The sequence below is a fragment of the Eptesicus fuscus genome, chromosome 14 (assembly GCF_027574615.1).
Source record: "Eptesicus fuscus isolate TK198812 chromosome 14, DD_ASM_mEF_20220401, whole genome shotgun sequence".
NCBI classification, from domain to species: Eukaryota; Metazoa; Chordata; class Mammalia; order Chiroptera; family Vespertilionidae; genus Eptesicus; species Eptesicus fuscus.
In genome coordinates this window covers 79210329-79227079 of record NC_072486.1, presented here as the reverse complement: position 1 = coordinate 79227079, position 16751 = coordinate 79210329, and the positions used below count along the sequence as shown (strand labels likewise).

Below are 16751 nucleotides of genomic sequence, written 5' to 3'. Positions count from 1 at the left end.
ATTATTTCTGTGACTAAAAACATCCCTTTCCAATCCTGCAATCTTATAAAGGTCTATAAATCAAGTTTCTTTACTGATCATTAAATCTAGAATCATTAGTATTCTTTTGAACGCCTGTGCGTTGTTTTTTCCTCTGAGGTTAGAATCGTAATATAGTAATCTCGGACTCATACTTGGTCGTCTGCATTTTACTCCTGTGTCTGCCAGTGACACGCAGGTCAGCAGGCCTGGGGCTGGGCGGACACCCAGGAGGAACTCGCTGCGTGCCTGGCCACTGCCTCAGAAAGCTGCGGTCTAAAGGAACACCTGGTGTTAGTACAAGGCAGACGACTCCAAACGTGAGTGATTCACAAAGCTCTAATGGAAATGTCAAAACTGGAGCCATTCCTTCTGACTTGCGGGTCTTCAGGAAGGTGTTGTGGACCTTTGAACTGAACTTTGAGGGTGTAGTCATTTCCTGAGGCCACCGTTGCACATTATCACAAACGAGGTGGCTTAGAACGACAGCCTGGAGGCCAGAGGTCTGAAATGCAGGTGTTGGCAGGGCTGGTTGCCTCTGGAGGCCCTCAGGAGGAACTCTCCCCCAGGCCTCGCTCAGCTTTTCTGGTTGCCCATAGCTCGAGGTGTCCTTGGCTTGTGGCTACATCACTCTGATCTCTGCTTCCATCTTCCCAGGGCCATCTCCTCTGGGTCAGTCTGTGTTTTCTCCTCTTCTCTCTTTGGTCATTGGATTTAGGGCCCAGCCTAATCCACGATGATCTCATCTCAAGATCCTTACTTTAATTATCAGATACCTTTATTCCAAATAAGGTCTCCTTCCGACATGCCAGGAGGAGAGAGCTCTTCAACCCACTACAGAAAGGCAAGTGGGATGGGCAGGCGCTGTTCTCGGGGAGAGACTAGCATGCCAGAGCAGACACGGATACAAGGCTCACATTCCCAAAGGAAGTATCGATGTAAGGTTCCTAGGGGATGTGATGGGCTAGAGTTCGATTTCTAGAAACACGAAATGATGTGTGTGTGTGTGGGGGGGGGGGTAGCAGTGGGACCTGTCATGAATTATTGAGCCAAGGGTGGTATGTAGTCAGATCTTTTAGAAAGAAAAATGTCTGTTACTCGCTTGCATTTAAACTTAGGTGTGGCATTTTCAAATTGTTTTGTTAACCTTTGCAAATTAAATACTTTACCACATGTATTCTGCTTCTCAAAGGCACTCTTTAGCAGCTCCCTTGAACAATGATGTTGGGTTAGCATATTATTATTGGAAGGGTAGTGAGATTTCATGTCATTCCACAAACAGCCTCCTCTGGTAGACCAGTAACTCAGGTGCCAATAGAATACTCTATAATTATGCTTCTACCCAGTGAGTTATAAAATAACAAAAGAATGGAACGTTGTGATACTATCTTAACCCCAGTTACCTGCTGAATAATGAGAATGTGAACTTCATGCCTGCTCAGGAATGTTATAATGCATTCCAAACAACCTGTTATTATTGAAAGGTTTTGTTGTTTTTTCTTTTTGATTGAACTCCAGATCACTCTAGTTTTCACTATTTCTGTGTATTTTCCCCTTCAAGTGAATGTGTGTGTCCTCAGCCTTGACTCAACAAAGGCTTCATCGTAATGTAAATAACACAGACGAAGCCACCTAACATCAGAAGCTACACTGTGTGTGGAGAAGCAGTGACATTTTAGAACATTTCACTCTCTTCTCCTAACTTAAATGCTGGCACTTTTGTTATTGATGTTATTTTATTACATCAATAACCATCTATTCATAGTGAGAACCAAAGTAAATTTTGTTGTAATTTGTTTTACATATTTAACAATTTGCTTTTGCTTTGTTGAGCCAAGCTTTCTACATTTAAGAAAAGTATTGTACAACCTCCTCGAGCCCCAGAACCCCAGTCTAATCCTGAGAAAAACATCAGCCATCGGCCGAGGGGTCTCCCAGGACCTGCCCAGCCCCCTTCAGAAGGACCAGGCCACCACACAAGGAAGGCCTGGGAGAGCGGCACAGCCATGAGGCGTGTCCGGGAGACGCGGCTGAATGCAATGTGCTGTCCCGGAGAGATTAAACACTAAGGAAATCTGAGTAACGAATGGATTTCTGTTAATAATTAGTTGGCTATTATTTTATCGGTTCATTAGTTGTAACAAATGTAAGACATCAGTGATGGAGGAGACCTGGCTCTCGCTGTTGGGGGCTGGTGGATGCTCAGGAAAGAACCTGGGGAGCCCCACTCCCTCACCACTCTCTCTTCCTGAGGACACACACATACAGAGGACCCCGGAGGCCCAGCCCCCGACAGGTCCCTGCTGATGTGGAGGCTGCAGGTACGAGCAGGGGAGTTCCGGGGAACACATGGGGAGAAGTCAAAATCAGGGCAGACTTGGAAGAACCTGGAGTGTGCTCCACACGTACCCCGATCCGCCAGCGGAGGGGAATGCCCTGCCGGCTTGCGCACAGCCTCTGACCAGTGCAGACGTAGCACTGGATTGTAGCTCAGGGTAGGAAATAAAGGTCATGAGTCCACATTGAGGTAGACAGCAGACAACCCCTGCAGTGTGGCAGCGGGGAGAGGACAGTGGAGACAGCTTCTACCTGAGCCAGGTGAGGAGTCATGTTGACAGCAGATGCACCCTTGATGTAGTGGGATGAGGGGTGTTTTACCTGTAGTCTCCCTCCCAGCGCACAACCCCAAGGTTGAGATGGTAAGATCCATGCTACAGACTGTGCCCAGTACCCTCTAAACGGTCACGGTAATCAAAAACAAGGTCTGACCACTGTGACCATCGGGGGAACAAGGAGCTGATGACTAAATGTGCCCTCCTGTTTGGGACCCTGGGTCAGATAAAGGGCATTAGGGAAATTAAGGAAATCCCACAAAGCGTGAACTTTAATAATAACGTGTCAGTGTTGTCCGTTAGTTGTGATAAACGTGCCACAGTAACATCAGATGTTAACTTCAGGGGGAACCTGGTGAGGGTTGTGGGGTGTACCAGGAACCGATTCATTATTATAGCTTTTCTCTAAATCTAAAGTTGTTTAAAATAAAGTGTTTATTTAAATATTTTTCAAAAATCAACAGAGGAATTAAAATATACCTTAAAAATGTGTTTGGCACTAAACTCAGAGCTTAAAATATTAAAAGTTTGAGTATTTCTTTTTATAGCATTTTAAGATTTTATCTCAGATATTTATATCGAGATATTACCATCTATAATACATGTGCTCCTTTTATGAAAAGGCGCAATTCAGTTAATGAACAAAATATCTTGTAAGGTTTCCTTTCTGGGTGATGGATTATTACGTTTTATTATAGTTAGTTTTCCTCGTGATTCCATTCATTTGAACTTCAGGAGTATGGATTTGGCCGGCAATGTGTAACCTAAACATTAGCTAAGAGGATGCTTGACTGCAGCGATCTCTTTGCCTCCGTGTCTGACAAGTCCCCACTGAGCGGCGGCAAGGAAACGGCACGTCTCACGGCGGGACAGTCGCGTCCTTGGCGATGGGGGCACAGCGCGGACGGTCAAAACTGTCTGTGCAGCTGTTCTGAGAGCTTCTGTGCTTCAGTTCCCCATGCACGACTCCCGTTTTCCCATAGATCAGTGTTTCGGGAACCATGGAAACACACAAACTTAACCTTCATCGCCCATTTTCCAACTGCCAGGCGACCAGAACAACAGAACGACCAGTCACTATGACGCGTACTGCAGTGGCCAACCGGCACGATCGGGCCCTGATCAGCCCCCCGCCCCCCAACCTCCCACGTCCCTTCTCTCCCCCCACCCGCTGGCCTGGCCCCGATCAGCCCCCATCAGGGCAGCCGGCCGGACCCCACCGTGCATGAATTTGTGCACCGGGCCCCTAGTTCATGCATAAACCCCGCACTTGCCCTGGGTCGTGCCCGCGATGCTGTTGTGACAGTTGATGTCTCTCCTCCATTTGGGCGTCAGCCAGAGGGGACCTGGCCCCTAGCACAGCAGAAGTGTTGGTAGCAAGGCCTTGCCTGCATCCAGTTCTCTTATTTCATTATCTCTGCCTGGGGCATTCCTTGGCAGCCTCCTAACCAAAACAGGCAGGAGTGATGCTTACGACAAGACAGTCTGAAGTCCATGCACAGTCCGACCGACAGGTCTCCCGCCGCCTCAACCCTCACTGCGCAGAGCTGCCACCTGCTTACCGACACGCCCTGGTCTGACTGTTTCCTTCCCTGGCTCACTTCCCCTGGCCTCAGGGTCAGCTTTGGGAGAACCCACACTAAGACCCTATGCAATAAATAGTAATTGACTGAATTAATGCGCTAGATGAGTAAGATCCAGGAAAGGAAAGAATATTAGAGCTTACAGTCACTGTGAACGAGGCATAAAGTGCTGATTGGTGAGAAATGCATAGAGGATGCTGTACGAATTCAGAGGAGGAGGCCACTGCCCACCTCTTTCCTCACCCTGTGGCTCAGGGTGCTCACCGCCTGTGAGAGCCCATGTGACCCTGTGCCCATGGCCAGGCGCCCTCCTTCTCTGCCAGCATGTGAGCTGGGAGGGCAGGGACCGTGTCCGCCATGTTCATCTTTGTGCCCAACAGCAGGAACAGTGCCTAGCAGACAGCAGTGCCCCACAGGTACCTGCCGGCCACGCCTGGCCACAAGCAGATGCGGCCGCGCACTCTCCACGAGGAGCTGGAGTCTGGGACAGACTGAGATCCCACCCTGCTCGCTTCCTAACGGTCCGACTTTGGGCCGGTTACCTCGCTTCTGTGCGCTCAGTTTGCTCATGTGAAAGTGAAGAAATGAAGGCATCGCCCTCAAGGTTGTTACATAAATTAAACAAGGGAATTCAATGTAAGGTCTGGTATTACAGTGTGAAGGTGCTTGTTGCATGGTGAGCACACAGATGGGGTTTGAGGCTGGGTTGAAATTGGAGAATAAAAGGCAAAGAAGGGTATTTAAGTTAAAGCAGATGGAGTGAATTCAAGCAGGTGCGACTAAGGTCCGTAGGGGACTCAGTAGGGCGCTGTTTGCCTGGACCGGAGAACGGGACGTGGGGAAACAGGTTACAGGGAAGCCAGGTCACTGAGGCTCCCGGGCGCGCACCCAGACGCGGGACTCGATGCACGAGCGGGCGGGGAGACAGTTGAGGGGCCTGCCCAGGGGCTGGTGGGAATGATGCGGTTAGGGTTATAGTGCGGGGAAGGGAGGTCGGAACTGGAAGCAGGCGTGGCAGAGGCTCACATAGTTGACATGAAGTTGGCAAACAGTCAGTACACACCGTTTCCCACAGTAGGAAATGGAAGAACAACACGGGTCCTTCCAGCCAAAGAACTTGGGTTGTTTTTATGTGGCCATCTAAGTCTTCCCACGCTGCACGGATGGGGGGCGGGCTCCGTAGATCGTCACAGAGTTGGAGATGCCCACTGAGCTGAGCCATGGAGACAGACTGGGAGTTAGGTCCCGGCAGGCCGGGGCAGGAGGGCCGTCATACCCGAGAAGAGCCCAGCTGTGGAATCAAGAGGCATCTGGGTTCAAATTCTGGTGCCACAGTTTCTCAGTCATGTCCATGGGCTGAGGGTAGGGAAGGAGGAGTTGACTGGGCTGAGAAGAGAGGGAAAAGCATTCCAGGCGAGAACCCAGCCACCGAAGCCCCTGCAGAAGCAGAGGGCATGACCTTTAGGAAGGACTAAGAGGAGACCCGGTGGCTGGAGGAAGTCCTGAGGGGATGGGGGCCAGATCTTTCAGGGCAGAGTCTCCTAGGCTGCGTCGGGATGCTTTTTTCTAACGTCCTTGGGAGCCATTGAGTTTTCAGCAGAGGGGTGATGTGGTTAGATTTGCATGTGGCAAAACCATTCTGGGTGCCAAGCAGAGACCAGTTAGGAAGTCAGGGTATTTCTATCAGGCTGAGGGCAGTGGCCATGGGGGTAGAGAAACAGATGGATTTAAGGGAGGATTGGGTGATAGCCCTGGCTGATTTGGCTCAGTGGATAGAGCATCAGCCTATGGACCAAAGGGCCCCGGGTTCGATTCTGGTCAAGGGCACATTCCTTGGTTGGGTTGCAGGTTCCTCTCCGGCCCGGACCCTGGTCAGGGCGCGTGTAGGAGGCAACCAATCAATGTGTTTCTCTCACATCGATGTTTCTCTCTGTCTTTCCCTCTCTCTTCCACTGTCTCTAAAAATCAATGGAAAAATATCCTTGGGTGAGGATTTAAAAGAGAGAGAGAGAAGAGAGAGAGAGAGAGAGAGAGAGAGAGACAGAGAGAGAGAGATTTGGGTGATAAGTTGGTGAAGGCGAGGGAGGCGACATGGCGAGGATGCTGCCTGGATTTCTGTATCATTGGCCGGTGGCGGTGCCACTCACTTAACTAATAAATATGCTGTAAACCCCCACAGTACGCGGTCGTCCCTTTTGTCAGCTGTCACCTAACTTTTACCACTTAACTGCCACACGTCCGAAACGGAAACCATCCCCGTTTCTTCCATACGCACTGGAATATTGGCGAATTTTCCTTACAAACCCAGAGGTGTCACTAACGAGTCTGATTTTAAAATTGGGCGACCAGAGTTGATGTGCGAGGTTTGCGGCTAACGGCGTCCGGAACGGTGTGGCGTGTGGGGAGGTCCGCCGCTGGCGTCTGTGGGTGTTTGGGGCGTACGGTGGGTTTACAGTGACTGAAAAGAAAGAGGTACATTTGTCCACGTGGTTACCGTTTTCGCTGTGTTTTTGTGGGGGCCATTCTTCCATATGACATTTTCATAAATGGTACCTTCGTGTGAGGTGAAGTTAATTTTCAGTTGTTCACTGCCAGTATGTAGAAATACGATAGCATGTTCTTTGTTTGTTAACTCTGCCTCCTGTGACTTTGCTGAACTCTTTTTATTAAAGATCTGGGAACGTTTTTGTAGGGTCTTTGGTATTTTCTCTGTAGAAAACCAGATAGACTGCAAATGAAGGCACTTTTGCTGTTTCCTTTTCCGTCTGCGCGCTTTGTGTTTTTTCTTGCCTTGGTGTGTCCGCGAGGCTCCGGCCGCCGTGGCGCTGGCGGAGTGAACATCCGTGTCTTCTGACTCGCACAGGGAAAACACTCCGTATTTTCCATTAAGTCCATCAGCAGTAGGTTTTCTATGCCTGCTCTGCATCCCTTCCAGGGAGTTCTTTGTTATCGCTGATATTTGCCTTTTTTTTTTCGTTCCTTCTTAGCAGAAGACTCAGAAAGTGGAGTTTACATGCGATTCATGAGGTCACACAAGTGTTACGACATCGTCCCAACCAGTTCAAAGCTCGTGGTCTTTGATACTACGTTACAAGTAAGTGCGCCCGGTTTTCATGACTTGTCGCCGTGTTACTGGGATGGCCACCTTGGGAGGTCACTTCACTCCGAAAATCCCCGCCGACGTGTACTGGGGCCTCCCCGCGCTCCGGGCGCTGTGCTGGGGTTTGGTCTGAGGTCCCCCTCTTCATGACAGCCTTATGGGGAACGGGCTGCCGCTGTCCCCTTCCTACGGAGAAGGGAACTCAGGTTCTGAGTTAGAGCTTAAATCACCAACTGAAACCACAGATTTAGAATTCAAGATCTTGGTCCACAGAGCGGGAGGGGATGGGGTCCGGACCGCAGTCTGTGTGGTGTGCACGCCTCCCTCCGTGTGTGCAGGTGTGTGTTTTTTTAATTTAGGAGAATATGTCACAAGTTAATTTGAAATAATACTGATGAAAAAGAAAAAAAAAATTCTATGGTGGATAATCTCCTGAGAACTTTATTGATCTCTTTTAGCAGAAAATTTAAACATGTCCATTTTGGTATTAAAACTGTGCTTTTTACAGCTCATTTTATACCAATATGGCTATTGGAAAGTGCTAAATAATATGTTCAGTGTAATAGCAAATGTCCCATACACACATGTCTGCGTTTAGCGGCTCTAGGACACGTCTTAGCCGAGAAGGATGGTCTTCGGTTGTGTTCTCCCCAGAAGTAGCGGCAGAGCCAGAAATTCCTGGGAATCGCACTTTATTAGGGTCCTTCCCAGGAGAGTCCCCAAGGGGCTGGGGAGCCTCAGACGGCGGAAGCCCTGTGGGTCAGACTCAGACAAGGGCCCCGGGAGGGCGCTGCACTTCCCCGAGGCAGCAGGCGACGGGTGAGGGTCAGGTGTCCTGGCTGTCCTGGAGAGGTGTGCCCAGGCTCTGCCCGCTCTGCCCTGTGCCCGTGCCCGCCCGCCCGGTCTGTGTCGCTCCCAGCACCCCGCCCGCCCGCCCGGTCTGTGTCGCTCCCAGCACCACGCCCGCCCGCCCGGTCTGTGTCGCTCCCAGCACCACGCCCGCCCGCCCGGTCTGTGTCGCTCCCAGCACCGCGCCCGCCCGCCCGGTCTGTGTCGCTCCCAGCGCCGCGCCCGCCCGCCCGCCCGGTCTGTGTCGCTCCCAGCAGCTCGCCACCCCAGGTCGTCTTCAGAGCACACCGGGGCCACGCTGCCTGCATTCCTTCTCGAAATATAAAAACCGGCCTCGTTCTCGTTGAGTTGTATCTCCCAGCTGGTTTTGATTAGCATATAGAAATACAACTGATTTTTGTAAATTGACCTGATTTATACTTACAATTTTGCTAAATTCACTTACCCGGTACCCTTTAAGGACCCTCTAAACCCCGAAGGGGAGAGAGAAGCTGCAAACACTATTGTAGGAGGAACATACGGACAGTAGCTCTAGAAGTGTGGTCTCTACCACTGTACCTACAGATTTCAGGAGTCCAAGAACTGGAAAGTCAGAATTCCCCAGCAGAACTGCTGGGTCAGCCCAGCTCACCCGCTGCCACCCCGAAGGCTCACTTCTCCAAGGACCCGGGTCCTGACCGCTGGTTTCCCGCCACCAGAAGAGTGACAGCCACACGGCCTGAGTCGGCTCTCACTCAGCTTCTCCCTTGCCAGGAAACTGTCTTTCTCCTGAATTTAGAATTTAGCCAAAGTGAGTAATACGTGAAAAATGCAGGGCCAGCCTGCCGTGAGGAACGTCCATAGGCCAGCGGTTCCCAGGAGTCCCTCCCACCCAGGCTCTGGGTGTGGACGGGGACAGGAGGGGACGCAGCTGGCACCAGCGCAGGAGCAGGAGGCGTGGCTGGGGCAGCTCCTTACTCTCCGGGCCTCTGTCCCTCACTCTGTGGGCACCTGACCATGGCCAGCTGTGGCGGGACGGGCCAGATAACGCCCCTTTTGTGGGGACACTCAGGCTGCATGGTCACTTGGCATTTCCTCATTCGTTGTTCGGTCTCTCCCAGGGCCCAGTGGGAAGCCAGGAACCATTGCTCAGAAGGAAAAGAAATAATCTGCAGAAAAAGACAGGGTTTCCACCATTGCCCCCCCCCACCCCGCCCCACATCCCTAGAATCTGCTCTATGGGTCCCCTGTTGATGCCTGACGGGGCTTCCTTGGCGCGTATCCCTGGCTGTGACTCTGCTGGTCCTGGGCCGCGTGGACCAGGAGCCTGCACTTGCTGCAGAGGGTATTCCTGCTCTGGTCCCCTCTGAGAACAGCGGGCTCGTCAGTAAATGTGTCGGAGCAGCCGCTCAGGTCAGTGCGTGTTGTTTCCAAAAGCCCAGATGGGTGGCCCGCAGGCCGTGTGCAGACTTTCCAGAGGCCGTCTGACGCTCCGGCCAGCGCCTCCCCCTCGGGTGGCAGGTGTCTCGTGAGGCATCTGAGGTGTTGCTGCTTCCTGCGCATCAGACCCAGTGAGCAGTGGCACCGACAGCGGCCTTGCCCGGTCCACGCACACTACTTGGGGCCTGAGAGACAGAGTGTGTCTCAGCAACAGCACCCGGTCCCCGAGACACCACACCCGGAGGCGCTGCAGTTGGCCCTCAGTGATCAAGTGGACAGTTCCCCGAAGTCACTCAGGAGGACGCAGTCACAGAGCAGTTTAATGGGGAGCTTAGGGGTGGGGGACCTGAGTGAGCTGCTATTTTTCTGCAAGGCATTTGTCTGGCCCTCCACCCCTGCTTTATGTATTCAGTCATTTATAACAGTATAGGTGCATGGAGATATATACATACATACATACATATATATACATACATACATATACATACATACATACATATATATACATACATACATATATATACATACATACATATATATACATACATACATACATATACATACATACATATATATATACATACACAAATATATATACATACATATACATATACATATATACATACATATACATACATTAGGTTACAACCCATTACTATTTTATTTTCTTATTCAAATTATTCCACTCAATATGATTGTTAATTATGCCAATGAAAGGGAAAACAAGCAAGTATCCAAATCATTGACTGTTTGCCAAGCACATGATTTTAGAAGAAAATGTAAAAAATATAGGATGAAGAACATACAGTCCAAAGTGAGTCAAAGAAGGGATGACCGGGCGCGGCTGCCGGCTGATTTCAGTTGGGATTGATAACATCCATGGGTAGCGGGAGGAGGCGGGGGCTTGCATATTTTAAAAGCTGGGAGGAAAGGGCAGGGCTGGCCTGCTGCTCAAAATTCTGGCCACAGGTGGCAACAAAGAGGAAGTGACCCTCTTCAGCTCCTGGTGTACTTCCTAATTTTCAAAGAAAATGATCTTCAAAGTGAAAAAAGTATAATAAATGGTGATTAGGGGAAATGAAAGCCTGAGATCGCTGTGGAGATCACAGGAGGGCACCCGTCTGCATGAATCAGGCTCAGATGAGTCAGGTCCTAGTATAATGAGGGTGGATGGCCACGCTCTTACAACACTAGAGGAATTGTGGAGAATGGTCAGTCCCAGGTAAGATGTTTGAATGGATAATTAACAAAAAATAGGAGAAGCAGTCATCTCTAGGAAGCTGTCATGCATCATAATGCCAGTGGGTGTTGCCCAGCATCTGGAAGTGTTCAGGAATCTGGAGAAGGTGCTGCAGTGTAAATTAATAAAGAGACTAGAAATATAATATAAACTAGAGGCCCGTTGCATGAAGATTCATGCAATAGGCCTTTCTTCCCCTGGCTGCCGGCACTGGCTACCGGCACCAAATTTCCTCTGGCACCTAGGACCCAGGCCTTCGCTCTGGCCACCACTTTCCATCTTCGCTCTGGCCAGAACCTTCCGTCTTCGCTCCAGCCGGAGAGCCGCTCCTGTAGCTCCCTCCACCTCCCGCCCTCCCCCTCATAGCAGGTGTCCCGCCCCGCCTGACCACTCTGGGCCTGCATGCCTGCTGCCCAGAGGCCCGGAGTGGCTGGGGGGGCGGGGCCGCCACCATCTTTGTCGTGTTAATTTGCATACTCACTCCTGATTGGCTGGTGGGCGTCATGAAGTGACCATCAATTTGCATATTTCTCTTTTATTAGTGTAGATTTGTAATCCATGGGGGAGCCAGAGGAGCTTAGTTATAGGAACCAAATTCTCCTGAATTTCCGGATCCCTCGCTCTTTATTAACACAATTTGTCCTAAGGCAAGGTAGATATACATAACAAAGGTTAAGGTTTAGTATACAGAGGCATTGTCAGTTTTGGGGGAGCTGCCTTCAGCTGTTCAGGTGTTTGGCCAGCAGAAGGCAATAACATTAGATTAAAATGCCCTCAGTTGTCTGGTAACAGGCAATAATATATGCATATCTTTAGGTGTGGGGAAATGCCTTCGGCCATTCCAACAGGCAATAATATATATCTTCATCCTTGCTGAAGCCTCAAGGTTCCATCAACCTTTTGATGAAACTTCTTGCATTTATGACATGCTGGAATTAGCCTCCAGCACATTGACAGAAAACAAAGGTCACGGAAGGTGAACCTTGTAGGCCATGCCAGGCGTGTCTGGGTTTCTGCTGGCAGCTGCAGGGCCTGTGTGATGTCCCAATGGATAAGAGGCAGACTTTGCAGCTCAGTGAGTGCATTAACGGCTCATCTGGACCTGAAGAGGATGTTGATTAACCTTTTGCACTCGGATGTCGAGTGTGACTCGACACAGTTAGCATCGGTAGGAGCTCGATGAAAAAAGCAAGCAAGTGCAAAGGGTTAAATCTCCATCAGCCTGGATTGAGGTTTCTGGTTGTATCAGGACCTCTTGTGGGCCATTTCACATCACCTGTTCCTCCATCCACCACCAGCCTCAGCCCCGCACGGGCACCTCCCGCTTACTTAACCAATGGAGGACATAAGCTGGTGGATAAATGCTCCCTTGCACCCTCAGAATGGGCAGTCCTGAGAAGCTCCGAATGTAATGAGTGTCAGTCTGCCCACACTTGCAGTTACCCACCCACATCCTGACCCACCTGCTGGCCTATCTCAGTCCTTCCATCCTCCACGCCTCGCCCTGGAGTCACGTTCCCAACAAACTGTGTGCCTCCCGGGACCCAGGCTTAGGCACATGTCGGACCCCACAGGATTCTTTTACTGTAAGGTCATCTGATTAACAAATGACTTGAAACCAGGAAAACAGCTGATAATGATCCAGAAAGATTCCTCAATAAGCTAAATCATTCTTAGGACCAGCCACTGAATAGATGAAAGGATACCCTCTCAGTACTCCAGAAAAGAGTGAAACGGGGGCTAAGCACTGTAGGGTGGTGAGGATGAGCGCATGGCCCTTATACTCAGCTCACAGACTGCTAGGAATGTGGAACCATGGAATTCCAGAATAAAAGTCACTTTAATTTAGAATTTTGAAGGCATCCTTCCATTACCTCTAGCTGCCAGTGCTACTGAAGGGAAAGCTGTGTTTCTTTTTTTATCTCCGTCTTTTATATATGTGACTAGAGGCCCAGCGCATGAAATTCGTGCACTGGGGCGGGTCCCTCAGCCTGGCCGGGAGCCCTAGGAGGATGTCCGACTGATGGCTTAGTGGGCCTAAGCCATCAGTCAGACATCCTTAGCATTGCCCGGAGGCGGGAGAGGCTCCCACCACTGCCGCTGCGCTCGCCAGCCGTGAGCCCGGCTTCTGGCTGAGCGGTGCTCCTCCTGTGGGAGCACACTGACCACCAGGGGGCAGCTCCTGTGCATCATAGTGACGACCATTCGGTCATTTGCATATTAGCCTTTTATTATATAGGATACGCTGTAGATGAGGCCCCCTAGAACCATAAGAAATGCAAAAAATTCACTGTTAACTCAATCTCGAATTGCCCTCATTTAAAATCAAATTGCCACCCCCACCCCCCCATGGGGCGGATGCTGCATCTTGGGAACCACTGGGCTTGACACTTTTCCTCTCTGAGCTTCATTTCTGAATACATACGCATATACCATGGGAACTGTAATCTCTTCTCCGCCTACCTCACTGGGTTGTCATGAGGAGGTTCTGAGCTAATAAACCTAGAAATGTTTCAAGTAAGTGATGCCTAAACGGGAAGGGACTGTTATTTTTAAGCCCACGGGTACCCTCGCAGATAGCAGGTGCCTATTAGGGAGGAGGGCATGATTGTTTCCTGGGACTGTAGCTATGGAAGCTTTGCAGAGGGTTCCACAGGCCTCGGAGGGGCAGGCTCTGGCCAGCAGCCCTGTAGCGGTGGTCGTCCCTGGAGGCGCTGGCGGGGGGTGGGGGGGGGGCGAACAGGGAGTTAGGTGGGCACTAGGGGGACGGCAAGGCCTAAGGAGGAGTAACTGTCAAACCTTCCCGCTTGGCGCCATTCTTTAAATTGTACGTGGCCCTGCTTAGAGCGGGGCTCCAATCTCCTGGAGCGGGGTGGGAGCCGGGCCAGCATGGAGCCAGGTGGGCTAGGAGGGCAGGTTTAGCTGCGCCCCCAGCAAGGTTTAGCGCCCTTCGGCTGCCCAGACAGTGCTGCTGTTGCGGGGGGGGGGGGGGGGGGGGGAGGCTCCGACCCTGGGGAGCTGCTCAGGCCTGCCTCCGGGTCTGGAGTTGTAGGGAGGAGAGGCCTGCCCAGCCCCAGCGGAGGGCCGTGAGCCCCGGGTGCCTCCGGGGCACTGACAGGTGGTCGCTGGTGTGCTATTGTGGGCGTCCCTGGTGGGGGTGGCAGGGGAAGAGATCGGAAGTCTGAGGTGCGGGCTGCAGCTACCCCTGAGGCTGGGTCTTCTCCCCGCCAGCCTCCCAGTCTCCCCGGGGTACAGGAGCTGGGGTAGGGTGTCCATCTGTCCCCCCGGGTTGCAGGGACTGGGATAGGATGTCCGTGCAGGGGGATTGGCCGCTTCCTCTTCCTTCTTTGCAGTCCGGGCTCCTATCTGGCGCTCTCCTCAGACCCCTGGAACTTGGCTCCAGCTGCCCACCCCCTGCTGCGAGTGCATCAATATGCAAATTGGTCGTTATGGGGACACTGTAATGGCAATTAGCATATTACCTCTTTATATGTATAGATTGTCATCCCTCCCCCCCTCCCCTGAAGCTTTGGGGTTTTCTGTTTTATCTGGTTCTCTGGAATCTCACACTGTGTGCCCGGCCTGGGTGTGGTGGTCTTCATTCCTCGTGCCTGGCACGCCATGTGCCCCTGAACCTGACACGTGTCGCTCAAGTCCGCCCTCTAGCATTTCTTCAGTGGCTTCATTCCTGCTGTTTCCTTTCTTCCTTCTTTTCTCTTTCTTTTTTAATCCTCACCAAGGATATGTTTTGATTGATTTTAGAGAAAGAGAGAAACGTTGATGTGAGAGGGAAACATCCATTGGTTGCCTTCCATACACACCACAACCGGGGATCAAACCCACAACTTTGGAATGTGCCCTGACCAAGATTCAGAACTGCCGCCTTCTGGTGTATGGGATGACACTGCAGCCAATTGAGCCACCTGGCCAGGGTCCTGCTGTTTCCTTAACTTGGGAAACTTCAGTTAGCAGATCTTGGGCCCCCGAATTGATCCTTGAGTATTCGGATCCTGTCTCTTCTCATTGCCTCTTGTTCTACATTTTGGAAGGCTCTGTTTTCCTGACCCACCAGGTGGAATACGTATAAAACCACAGCTTCTGCAACTTAACACATTGCAGACGGATCACGAGAATTCTCGTGTTCTAAGGCTGTGGCCAATCACGAGAATTCTTTAAAAAGATATTAGCTTGTAAGAACATGAAATAAATAACTTCAAAATGCAATGGGTATTTAATTTTAATGTAAAACGTATCTTGTGCTCGTTCAGTAGAAACGTACCTGGTTCCTGGGTAAAGCTAGCAATGAAACTACTGGTCCGCAATGTGTTAGGCATTCGAGGTGGTGTAACCAAGTGGACATCAGCAGTGTGAGGGGTCACTTCGTTCACAGACTGGCTCCTTGCTCGGGGATCCCACCGGAGAGTAGGAGACAGTCATCTTTTCCTCGCAGCCCCAGGTGTTCCTATCTGTATTTCTGGAGCGGTTTCTCCAGAAAATAGCCTTTTGGTGGTGACGCCAAGTGGCTGCGGTTATGACCAGATTTGAAAGTCGTCCTATTTGATTTGAGACCTATCCCCGCTCCTGTGGGCCCATCCAGAGCCTCCAGTCTTGGGTGTTCTGTGTCCAGGGAGAGATCAGAGTGCTTCTCCCGACACCAGGCTCCCCAGTCCCTCCCCAGCAAGGCTCTTCCTCTTGCGACTCGCCTCTCTCCCTCTGCTTTTTGTCCTAACGATCTCCGTGTTCATTCTGCTTCTAGTCTGTCCTCCGTGTAGTTTGGGGATAACTTTTCAAGGGGGAAAGTGGTCAGAGTGCTTTTACTCTGCCACTTCTAAACCTAAGGAGTCATGAGGGACACTCCACAGCAACAGAAAGAGGATTAATTAGATACCCTGGGGGTAGGGGAGGGGTCTCAGCTTCGACTGGAGTGGTGTGGGCAGGTTTTGTTGTGGAGTCAAAAGTTAAAGGTGAATTGTTTTTAATCGGTAGTAGAGTGGAAGATTAGTCCATTTGAACTTATATATAAAAAAGCCGAAGCGACCGTCTGACCATTCGACCGTTCGACCATTCGCCTGGTAGCTATGATGTGCAATGACCACCAGGGGGCAGGCGTTCTGACCAGTAGAGGAGGGAGCCCGATTCCTCGCTGAATCCACCATGGGTTAGGTTGCTGCTGGGGCACTGTTGGCCCTGAATCTGCTTCACCCGCAACCCAGACCCATCAGGGGATGTTGGAGGCCCAGTGCATGGATTCGTGCACCAGTGGGGTCCCTCAGCCTGGCCTGCATCCTCTTGCAATCCAGTCTTTAGATACAATAAGAAAAAAATCTTTTGAAGTTAATTGTTTCATTTTCAAAAAATAATCTCCATCTCCTATATGCCTTCAAATATAATGCAAAAAACGTTTTTGCTAATATTGATAAATTCGGTTCTTTCTTGTTTTTCAAACTTAGAAAAATTAATGTTGAAGATAACTGATAAGATTTGGTTGAATATTTTTGTTGACAGTATTTTTCTTCCTGACCTGGAGTTTAAAAGTATGTGTTGTTTCTCTTATTTGTCTTCAGGTTAAAAAGGCCTTCTTTGCCTTAGTAGCCAATGGTGTTCGAGCAGCGCCACTGTGGGAAAGTAAGAAACAAAGTTTTGTAGGTAAGCAGTGTGCCCCCCCCCCCCCCCCCCCCCCCAAGAAAATCTGCAACAAAGCGGAAAGCCCAAGGCATTTTAATGGGTGCTGATTGGAATTCACTCCAGTAAACTTGTTACCAAACTAAAGAACATTCTTGCTTTTACATCCGGGTAGGGGAGGGCCGCTAGTAATTCAAAGTCACTTCCCTACTTTGGTTGAGTTTCCTTTGATTCAGCACCCTGTTGTCTCTGGGGATCTTATGTGCCGGTCCCTGTGAGCTCCGGGACCAGCGTGTGAGGGGGAGGCT

At 50.6% G+C, this 16751-nt stretch overlaps 1 protein-coding gene across 1 annotated transcript in view; it reads left to right on the top strand.

Moving 5' to 3' along the window:
- Positions 1–16751, top strand: part of PRKAG2 (protein kinase AMP-activated non-catalytic subunit gamma 2) — a 217480-nt gene that overhangs the window by 180943 nt on the left and 19786 nt on the right. The window contains exons 6-7 of the mRNA XM_054725929.1: positions 7201–7307; positions 16386–16467. Of these exons, the coding sequence (XP_054581904.1) occupies positions 7201–7307; positions 16386–16467 (189 nt within the window). The remainder of the gene's footprint in view (positions 1–7200; positions 7308–16385; positions 16468–16751) is intronic.